Here is an 11,706-nt window from a genome sequence, read left to right on the forward strand (position 1 = left end):
AGGCGCATCAACACAAAAACCCACAGACTCAAAAACAGTTTTTCCCCCAAAGCGATAACCACTCTGAACTCACACATGCACAGATAACACAGCCCCCCCACTTCCCACTTCCTCTATGGACCACCACTGTGCAATACCTATTCTATGTGCAATAACTCAACTGTATATAAATAACACTATTTATTACATATTACTTACGTCTTGTATATTGTACATTTTATATATATATATATATATATATATATATATATATATGTTTTTCCCTATGTTAATACTGTCCATATGTACATAGCGCTGCAGAACTGTACCCCCCAGCATGTTTACACTGAGTAGGAGATGCTCTGTATCTCATTGTACAACTGTATAGTGACAATAAAGGCATTCTATTCTATTCTTACGCATGGCATTTTTTATTCCAGTGGCAGAAACAAGCTTCTGTAGACTCCCTTTAACACAATACACAAATGTTTTGGACATACAGTGCAATCAAGTGTTTTTCTCTGTTGACAGTTTAAGTAGACTGTTTCTAAAACACTGGAATTTAAAAAAAAGCAAATTTAAAGAATTTTTATTTAAAAACACTGCAGTTGTCTTTAAAACTCTTTTATTAAATACAGCATCAAATATTAGTTTGTATTCTTTTTAAGCACATTAGCAGCTTCCAGCTTCACCTCTGTCCTACCTACCTGCTGACCAATTTATGCTAAGACACCGAACAATAGCAAGAATGTTTCTGGGCACTGATGTGCTTCTTTTATTTCCTGTGTGCTCTAATATAATATAATACCATAAGAACTTGAAAACACAATGCAGGGTCTTTTAATTTCCCCCAGTTCATTCAGCATAGCCCCCCTGCTTTTAATAAAACAAACATGTAACATTGTTTCTTACATTACAGAATCAGGTTGTAACAACTTGCAAAGTCCTTTTTTTTTGGCCTTGAAATCAACAGCCAGAGCTTTTTTTTTGTACATCACACTTTTTTAATTTTTGTATTTGTGTTTTTGAAAGATATATATATATAAAAAACTTTTGACACTGACTCATTACTCAGTCCAAATCCCCTTGTAAAACATTGATATTTGGTACTTAATAAATAATAGTCCCTGGAAATCATTTTCAATCAGTTTATCCAAATGTGTTTTTTTAAATAGCCAATTACAAAATAAGTTACTTTAAAATGTTGGAGTAGTTCTTTGCTTAAATGTAAAAATAGTTTTAATTTGATGTGCTCCTGAACCAAAACAATGAATACTTGAAAACATCACCTTTAATTGTAATTTTTGAGCATTTTAGTGGCAGCTACCACAGTCTGCTGAGAAACAGTAAAAGTTAATTCCAAATAAAAAGTAATGATTTTGTAGGACGGACCACATGGACATATCAGTGTCACAGAAACATTCAAATTACACTCCAGAAGAAGAACCTGAAGTGGGCCTTTGGGCCACAATATAAACTATATAAACAATATTTTAAAAAAATGGAGAACAACAACAGGCCATTGGACTTGCATCGTCAAAGGATTAGCAACAAGTAGCTATGAAATAGCTCTTTCAGTACCTCAGTGAATACCATCAAAAACACAGGAACTTAACCCTCACTGTTTCATGCCCATGTGTTGACCAGTGTTAAAGAATCCAGGAGACTCACAGGCAGCTAATGACAACCACAGCTTAACGCCATCATGTCGTCATACTGCTTTAAAACCACATTCTCCTCATCGTCAAAATACAACAGACTCATAGACTGGAGCGTGTCCGGCACGCAGCAGGGCGCTTCCACCTCATCGCTAGTAACCTTGAGTGCATGCATGATAGAACGCACTGTGGCGTGGTTGGTCGCCCTGATGCCTACCCCCAGCGGGAACGGACAGGAGCCCGTACAGTGATAGGCATTGTATCCACGGGGAGAGATGATCCAGCCCGACCAGCCGATCTCCTCGAAGTCAACAAACAGAGAAATGCGCTGGCAGTGCTGGGAGCTGTCGAGGGGCATGACACTGGAAGATGCACGAGGCCTTCTGCTGCGGTGCTCGGGGGCAGCCGGTTCAGGTTGGGCTTGTCCTGTGATGAGGTTAGGATAGAAAATTATGACCATTTTTACATTTCGATCACCTGCCTAATATTGAGTCAGTTAGTCTGCTACCAAAACAGCCACTAGACCCCTGAAGGTGTGCTGTGGTATCAGCACCAACATGTTAGCAACAGATCCTTTTAAGTCCTGTAAGCATGGAGGTGTGGCCTCCATGGTTCGGACTAGTTTGTCCAGCACACCTCAGACACACGATTGGATTCATATCTGGGGAATTTTGAGGTCAAACTTGTTGTTGTGCTCCTCAAACCATTCCTGATCCGTTATTGCTTTGACGCAGCTGAAAGAAACCAGAGCAATCAGGGAATATTGTTTCCATGAAAGAGTGTACATGGTCTCCAGCAATTCTTAAGTAGGTGGGACATGTCAAGGTAACATCCACACAGATGGCAGAAACTAAGGCTTCCTAGCAGAACAAAACATCACATTGCCTATGCTGGGTTGCCTTCTTCCCATAGAGCATAGGGTTCCCTGGGTAAGAGTCACACGCACCCTGCCATCCAAGTGATGTAAAAAAAACGTAATTCATCAGACCGGGCCACCTTCTTCCATTCACCATACTCCAGTTCTGATGCTTGCATGCCCATTGTTGGTGCTTTTGACGGTGGACAGGGGTCAGCATGGCATGTGTATTCTGACAAAACCAGCATTAAATTTTTCAGCAATTTGAGCTACAGTGGCTCATGTGTTGGATCGACCACACCGGCTAACCTTCACTCCCCATGTGCATCAGTGAGCCTTCATCTCTCACGACCCTGTCGCTGGTTCCTTCTTTGGACCACTTTTAATAGATACTGACCACTGCAGAAAACAAAACTGCTGAGGATTAGACCCGGTCGTCTAACGATCACCATTTACTCGTCCTCAAACTCACTCGAATCTCACTTTGGCATTTAAATGACATAATGCTAGAACTTTACTCACTGATAAAAACTAAGCCGTATTATGTATAACGTACTGTAACTGCATTAAAATGGATCCACATGAACAGCACACAGTCAAGAGACGGGTTAAGTGAACAAACTGTATTGATCGGTCAACTGGTGCTAAGCAGACTAGCATGAGATGTGTAGATGCCTCACTTTTTTTCTTTCATGGTGATCATCTGCCCTGAGACTTGATTAGCCCAAGTCTAAAAGACAAAAACAAACAAAAAACCCCACCAAGCATGAAACCAAAGCCCAGATGAGTTGCAGGAGTCCAAATATTCCACTTGCAATTTGCTTAGAATTTCTTATTAAGTTAAAAATGGCAAAATCATCTTGCCTGCCTAAATCAATCACTGTTTTAACAGAGGAAAGGTCACACTGTGCAATATGCCCACATCTCTCTCACCACCTTACCAAAGTATGACTGGTTTGATGCTCCTGTCTGTTTGTCGTGTGAGAATATGACCAGGTAGGCGCTTGTGTCTGTCAGCTCTACATTCTGTTTAGATGAATGCAACACCGACTCCAGCCAGTTACCGGAAGGAAGTGTAGTCATCACCAGGATGCCGTTGTCCTCCTGACTGTTCTGGATCCACTTGGATACCTGACATTTAAAACAAGCATGACATCATCCCTCCAATCTAACACAAACCATGATCGTCATCATTATGAGACGTTTTTATTTGGAATTGATCATCTGACTTTTGAAATAATGACCAATGATTTAACTTAAAAGGAATTATTTTCTCACAACAAGCCTCAAACATTCATTTTAAACAAAGAAAATGAAGTTATGGATTTTTTTTTACTATTTGAGTGACATTGAAGACTTCCCATCCTTGTGTGTATAGTGGAACCAATCTGGAGGTGATGAGGTTTCCTCGCCATGGCTTCACAAGGTTCTCCAGCACCTCATACAGAGCCACCTGGAGACAAAAAAAGAGAGTAAAAAACCCCACCACCAACAAACAAACAGAAACTATCACTATTTGTTTTCAAAAACGTCAGAATCCCTGTTAAAGGCCCACGATTATCAAATGCTGCAGACAAAGAAACCGGGCGAGTACACTTAGTAGTTAGTGCGCCAAAATATTGCCACAATGTTTCCTGTACAATATAAGAAAAAAGTGAAAATGATTTGTCTTTAAAAGCAAGCAAACAAGAAGCATTTACTTTGTAGAAATGAGGCGTGTGAAAGCTTCCGGGATAAAACTTCCTTTTCTTTCGGAACCAGCGGAACTGCGCTTTGATCATTCTCTCATCTCTGCCGAAAGATGACAAGTTGAAGAAGTGAAAACTCTCTCCAGGTTGTCCTGCAGACGACAAAACAATATAAAAATATTTAGAGAAATGATGAAACCATACACTGGAAAAGCGCAGGCTTTTAAACAGACACATAGCCGTGCGCGATTGCGTCTTTACGCACTTATACGCATACTACTTCTTATTTTTGTGCGCCCTAGATGCAAACTCATTGGAAGATATTCTCGCGGAACAGCCGCTACTGTTGCTTCTCACCTTTATCGCTGAAACTCCGCACCGTGTTTCCTTCCAGAATGTCCGTCTGGCTTTTCGGGGTCCCATCCGTGACAGAAACCACGTTAAAAAGATCCAGCATGAACTGAGGAGCCTTCTTCTGAGGAGCCACCGCTGGTCTGGGGATATCCTTAAGATAGAAGAGACGATCCAGCTTCTGCCTGGCCATTTTCGTCGCGTCCAAACCGTCCTGCGGGATCGCCAGCGGGGTGACGCATCTTAGCAGCAGGAGAGCGAGGAGGCAGAGGCGCGGAGCTCGTGCCGTCATCTCCAGACTGGACTGAGCTCTACACCTGTGTGAGGGTAGGTAATAAATGAGGGGGTGCCCTTGTATTTAGCAAACAGTAAGAGGTGATTGGACCATGACTGATGACAAAACACACACACAAAAAAAACAAATACACAAAAGTATGGGTGGAAACGAGCAGAGATCCAGCTGTAAAGAAAAATAAACACACCACTAATTTGTCCGGCTTACTGTAGTTTACAAGACGCTCCTGTTCATTTGAAAAGTTAATTCAGACATGCTGTTATGCACGTTTTACGACAGATTGACCGCATGTGTTAAAATAGGTTCAAATGTATTGAAGAGAATAACTTTCACGTATTTAGTATTACACCCCTCGCCCTTCGGTGCCACCGTTTTATTCGCTGGACCAAATAAAATTATCCGATCATGATGTCTTGTCACCTTTGTCCCACGTCATGCGTTATCAGTATGAGGCCAGTCGCTGGAGAGCAAACGAACAACCGAGCCGTGACGCAAATGAAGCGCGTTTTCAAAAGCTGCCTGTTAACGCGGACGTTTTCACAAAAAACTCTGCCAGTGTTTGGACAGTGACTCAGAGTTAACAGCGTGACGTGTTTATTCCTCAATTAGGGCGAATCCCCGCTGACCTCTGATCAATCAAGTACAACAAAAGGGATCAAACTCTCGGGTTCGTCACGCTGATCGATGGCTCAATCTCCTCTCCCGTTGTTAATCAAATCTACGACCATTACACGGGAATGATGATCCCCCTCATTACTCACATTTAAGACAATGAAAGAAAACGTATCACTGAGTAGCCATCCAGTCAGATAAGCCTGAAAACAGACAAAAGCAAAAAAAGCAAAAAGCCAGGCAACAAAGAGGATCAAATGATTGGATTTACTAAAACAAGACTTGGATTTAACTCAACTGCTTTGACTTCTTTTTAAACTGCTTCCTATAAAAAGGCAAAATTCATGTTTGGATATACAACCTTGTTTCCAAAGGGCTAGACAGGTGTGTAAAAACCTGAATGCAATAAACATAACTGAAAAGCTGTAGATTGCATAACTAGTTAGTTTCATTACTAGCTTGGAGATGGCAGCACTGACAAAAAAAATTGAGGTGAAAGAGGAAATATATATACATCAGAGGGTTAGAGCGGCAAGGTTGAGATGGTTTGGACATGTGTAGAGGAGGGTTAGTCACATATTGGACAAGGGATGCTGAATATTGAGCTGCCAGGCAGGAGGAAAAGAGGAAGATCTGAGAGAATATTTGTGGATGTAGTGAAGGAGGATATGGAGAGGGCTGGTGTGACAGAAAAGAATGCTAGGGTGAGATGGAGGCAGATGATCTTCTGTGGCGAGCCCTGAAGGGAGCAGGATAGTATTAAAAGAGCCTCCCAGAGAAGCTCAATCTTTCAGAATGTAAGGTAGGGTGGTGTAATAGGAGCAATGGCTGTAATCTTAAAATTTCAAAGAAAGGTCAAGGTCAAGTTTATTTATATAGCACATTTCAAACAGCCGATGCTGCACAAAGTGCTTAAAAATATAAAAATGGCATTAAGAAGCAACAATGTAATCCAGTAATAACAATATAAAACAATAATAGGACAATGAAAGAATTAAAACAATAACTAAAACTATTTCCAATAAGACCAAAATGCTTGGGCCATAGTGTGTCAAAAGCCAGGGCATAAAAATGTGTCTTTAGTAATGATTTAAATTGCTCAAGTGTTTGTGCAGATCTAATATTTAGGGGGAGACTATTCCAAAGTCTGGGACCTGCCACAGAGAAGGATCTATCACCACGAGATTTGAGATAAGTCCGTGGGATGGACTGCATTAATTTTGGGCTACACGTCATGGTTTTTCCTGGAGCATAAGCAGAGAGGAGCTCAGATAGGTAAGGAGGAGCTCGGGCGTTAAGTGACTTAAAAACAAAAAGTAAAAGTTTAAATTGGATCCCATAAGAGACAGGAAGCCAGTGTAAAGAAGCTAAAACTGGGGTTATATGCTCTCTCCGTTTGGTACCAGTTAGCAGGCGAGCAGCTGCATTTTGAACCATCTGAAGACGATGGATGGTGGCCTGATCTAGACCATAATACAATGAATTGCAGTAGTTCAATCTGCAAGTAAGGAAAAGGTGAATAACACGTTCAAAGACGTTAGCCGGGAGGTATGGCTTTACCTTGGCTAGCTGTCTTAACTGAAAGAAGCAGGACTGAACTACTGCACTCACCTGCTTATTCAATTTAAAAGAACCATCAAAGTAGACACCGAGGTTTTTTATGCCAACCACTGTTTGTCATCGTCAAGGCAGCGTAATAAGAGCTGGGGATGGTCTGACCCTGCTTTTAAAGGTAGATAAACTTGCAAATCATCAGCAAAACATTGAAATGAAATGCTGTACCGCGAGAAGATGGAGCCCAATGGCAACAGATAGAGTGCGAACAGGGCAGGACCCAAAATAGAGCCTTGAGGTACACTGTATTTAAGAGGGGCTATTTTGGAGTTGTGGGGGCCCATATCAACATGAAAAGACCTTTCTGACAAGTAGGACCAAAACCACTGTAGGGCAGATCCTTTTAGGCCAGCATGAAATTCTAGCCGTGATAACAGGATGTCATGGTCAACCGTGTCAAAAGCTGCTGACAAGTCCAACAATAAAAGGGCAGCAGGGCTGCCAGAGTCCAGAGTTAAAAGAATATCGTTAAAAATCTTTAAAAGTGCCGTCTCAGTGCTATGAAGTGATTTAAAACTTAAAATTTTTCAGAGATCATATTAAAGTCAAGGTGGGCCTGCAACTGTAAGTAGACCACTTTCTCCAAAACTTTAGACAGAAAAGGAAGCTTTGAGATTGGCCTGTAATTGGACAGAACAGTTGGGTCGAGGTTTTTTTTTTTTAAGAAGAGGCTGAACTATACCTTGTTTAAAGCATGATGGGACGCAGCCTGTAGCAAGGGACGTATTAATTAATCTCAGGATAAAAGGCCCAACAGTATTAAAAGTGCTTTTAAGCAAGCTTGGAGGGAGACAATCAGAGGGGCAGTGTGATGATCTTAGGTTACTAACTACCGCAGTCAAGTCATTAAGGGAGACGGGATCAAACTGCTCTAAGAGCACATAGGAGAAAGACTCGGATCTGAAGCAGCGGACGACGAGACAAGAGCCCTAATCGATAGAATCTTGTCATTAAAAAAAGCTAAAAAAATCATTGCAAATACTTGGTGGAGGAATGGCTCCGGCATTATCACGTAAACCAAGAAAGCGATTAAGGACATTAAAAAGTACCTGAGGCCTGTGACTGTTTACTGACACTAAGTTTGAGACAAACTGTGTCTTTGCAGTTTTTACAGCTTCTTGGTGAGCAGAAAGACGAGTCCTTAAAATCTGTAGGGAAACGTGCAATCTGTCCTTTTTCCATCTCCTTTCGGCGCGTCTGCAGTCGCGTATGTTCGTTCAACCATGGCTCTGATAAATGCTTAGCGCGCAGTCCTGAGCGGAGCAATAGAGTCCAAGATATCAGTGCAGGAGGAATGAAGAATGTCCGAAAGGTCCTCAACACTTTTACAGTTGGAGTTCATTATTCCAGAATCCATAAAGGCAGCAGAAAAAGCGGCGCTGTTAGAGCATTAAGCGCTCGCTTTTTGCGCGCTGGGGCATACGGCTTATCTACCGAGCAGCGTGTTAAAGTAAGTTTTTCTCCACAGTCACAGATGCAATTTAAAACAATACAGACATACAAATAAGACTCAGCAAAACTATCACCTTCTCTGGGATCAAACTCAACCGGCCCGTGGTCTGACCAATCAAAAATCACCCTCAAAAAATGAGGCTCATATTTGCTGTGTGTCTCCAACACAGGAGAAGATGGAGTGATCAGCGTGATAAAAAAAAACCCCCAAACAAACAAAAAAATCTATATTCTGAGAATTAAAAAAACAACAACAAATAAACAAGATGATGAAGAGAAAAAAGACAAAATGCATAAAAAAAAAGTCAGAATTCTGAGAGTAGAGAAAGAACTTTGACTTTTTCCCCTTCAAGTCTTTGGAAAATAAAAAAGTCAGGGTAATTTTTTTCTTTCCCCTAGTGGGCAAAATCCTCTCTTATAATAGTACAATGTTGGCTTAACATCACTTAAAAAACAACAACTAAAAAAAAACAACAACAACACACAACTACATGATCTAAAGATGGAAAATGAACTGGTACTGGTTTTCTATTCTAATTGCACACTGAAGGCACTTTCTACTACAAGCCTCATTATGCCTTTACTTTATGTCTTTCTTCTTACTTACTCAGAATAATCACTGGTTTGGCTTTTCGATCAGTTGTCTTGTCTGTATGTTGTTGATATACAGACTTTGAGGGACCATCGATCGACTCATTCAAGCTTCTGATTGGTAAACTAACTGCTGTAACTCCTGCTTCTGTTTTCTTTGTAATATTTTCAGTTAAACATATCATGTAAATTATTTGCAAACGATTGAATTCTGTTTTAATCTGCACAGAATCCCAAAATAATTTGGAAACAACAGTTAATTGAACTATTCAAATGCTATTAATAAACCTAAGGAGGAGGAAGAAGAAAAAAAGATAAATTGCTTTAAAATTTACACTAAAATAGGAACTATGGAAACCACTTTTCTGTCTTGTCAGGGTATGGAGCAGTGTACTGAGTGCTTAATGCCCAAGAAAAAGTCCCCTCTCTAAAAATTCTGTTGTTCTAGACATGTGCGCTGTATATGTAAAAGCTTGTGAGACTAGGATACCCTTGGACGTTTACACTGATTTAAAGCAAGGCCGATGTTCTCATAAGCAGTTCAGGAAAGATGGTAAATGGACTGATTCTTATATAGCGCTTTTCTTCTCTCCCGGAGTCCAAACAACATGCCTCATTCACCCATTCACACAAGCACTTCTAAGCTCAAGTGCAACCTAAACTACATTCACACACATTCATACTCCAATGAACGCATTGGAGGGCAACTTGGGGTTAGTATCTTGCCCAAGGATATTTGGTATACAGACTGGGGAAGCCAAGGATTGAACCACCAACCTTCCGATCAGTAGCTGATCTGCTCGACCACCTGAGCCACAGCCACCCTTTCTTTCACATAAAGAAATGTTTTCTGAAATAATCAACTTACAAAGCCATCTTTTCAGTGAAGTACATGCAAACCTGTAAATGCAAACCTTGTTGATCATGAAAAACGTTCAGCACTGATATAAATGATCTGTTTTGCGATTCCACCCAGTGTTTGTTACCGATAGATGCTAAAGACCTTATTTTGACATCTGGACTTCACGTTCCTGTCTTAGATTTGCAGACTAGAGGTAATTCTAATATCTGACATTTGAATTTGAAACTCCAGCTAGTTTAGTGTAAAGTCAGGCGAAAACAGGTAACCAGGCTCAGTCTGAAACAGGCCTCCAGGAAAGCCGCTGGGCTTTGTGACCAAACATCATGTAACCTTCACACCATTTGCTCTGGTACAAAGAAAAGCCTCTGTAGTTCAACAGAAGTTGTGTTTCTATCCGTTTCTTGGCCTGCAGCAGTGACTTCTTTTGAAGTTTCTGCTGCCTGGCACCTTCATGACGAGGACAAGCCTAAATAAAATCGTTAGTCCTGCTCAAGGAATTTCTTGGAATGTATAACAGCCTTAAAAATCTTTGTTATGGTAGCACTAAAGCAGTGAGACATACTGTTTTGTGAGCCTTTGCTATGTTTACAGGTGAATTTAGTTACCTTTGGACAAAATCAGCTGCGCCCCCTTCTCCAGTCTTGCAGTGCTAAACTAAGTTAACCAGCTGTTGGCTGATTGGTAACTGTCAAAAATGATTGGAAGGTTTCCAAGCCTTCTCCTTCATCTTTTGGGTCTGCTTGCACTTAGCAAAGAAGTTTAAAGATTCATTATCGCCACCCACTGGACGGGAGTGTGGATCAGACACTTGGCAGAGGGAGAAAACAAAATAAAAACCTCTCCTGTTCTTCTTACCAACTTTGGCAAAGTAGTGACACATCAGAAAAACATATACTTATGTGCAGTTGTTTGAACTAATTATTTTGGAGTCTTCTGAATTTTTTATTGTTTTGTTTGTTAGTTGTTTCCTCCACATCCTGGGTCTCAATTGTTTTTTAAAATTATGGGACTGCTTAAAAGCAGGGTCCATACCGCAAACCCCAAGAGTTTAAATAAATTCTGCCAATTCTGTTCAGCGAAACTGTCAAACATCCATACACTTAGCATTCTGTGGCTTAGAGAAAATCCAAAATAAATGTGAACTTCTTCACCCAATTCTTGTTTTTAAAGTCATTAAAGAAACATGTTATACAATCGTTCAAACCTGGAAAAAGAACAATTCAAAGAAAAAATTAAAAGCCACAATAACACACAGTCTGACTCCAAATCCTTGACATTGCAAGACAACTGTTTTTGTATTTTCCTTGTCCACATGCAAACACAGATATGGAGTTTGTTAAAATGTATACACTATAAGGAACTTTTCCAAAACCTTTGTTTTCAGCGACCTAAAATGTCGTATACGTGTGCACGAAGAGTAGAAACAGTTAAAGCTTAAAAAGCACCCCTGTACGTGGACAGGGCCTTGTAGTCCACTTTATATTAACCACCTATGTTAGCAATGTACTGGTGAGAAGAGATCTAAAAGATAAGCAGTCTTTTTTTGGCAGTTTTTTGACATCTATGTGATGTAACTGTATCACATCTGACGTATCTCTTTGAATATTTTTATATAATCTTCATATAATATTATCACATAGTATCTTATCATAAGTGTTTTCTGCTATAAAATACCTCATAATCACACGCAGTTTAAAAGAACTAGCAAAGCATTGTGTGGAAGTATTACAGTTTGCATGTATAAATCC

At 40.4% G+C, this 11,706-nt stretch overlaps 1 protein-coding gene across 1 annotated transcript; it reads right to left on the reverse strand.

Moving 5' to 3' along the window:
- Positions 1-381: 381 nt before the first annotated feature.
- Positions 382-10,679, reverse strand: LOC146568018 (bone morphogenetic protein 2-B). Its single transcript, XM_085283338.1, has 6 exons — positions 10,564-10,679; positions 4,539-4,849; positions 4,194-4,333; positions 3,830-3,946; positions 3,435-3,624; positions 382-2,063 (listed from the first exon to the last, which is right to left on the reverse strand). The coding sequence occupies exons 2-6, from the start codon at positions 4,822-4,824 to the stop codon at positions 1,657-1,659; spliced, it is 1,140 nt and encodes a 379-aa protein (XP_085139464.1). The 5' UTR covers positions 4,825-4,849; positions 10,564-10,679; the 3' UTR covers positions 382-1,656.
- Between the last annotated feature and the right edge of the window lie 1,027 nt (positions 10,680-11,706).

Source organism: Mchenga conophoros, linkage group LG8 (assembly GCF_057382185.1).
Source record: "Mchenga conophoros isolate Kocher_MC1m ecotype Shallow Benthic linkage group LG8, M_conophoros_male_GT1.1, whole genome shotgun sequence".
NCBI classification, from domain to species: domain Eukaryota; kingdom Metazoa; phylum Chordata; class Actinopteri; order Cichliformes; family Cichlidae; genus Mchenga; species Mchenga conophoros.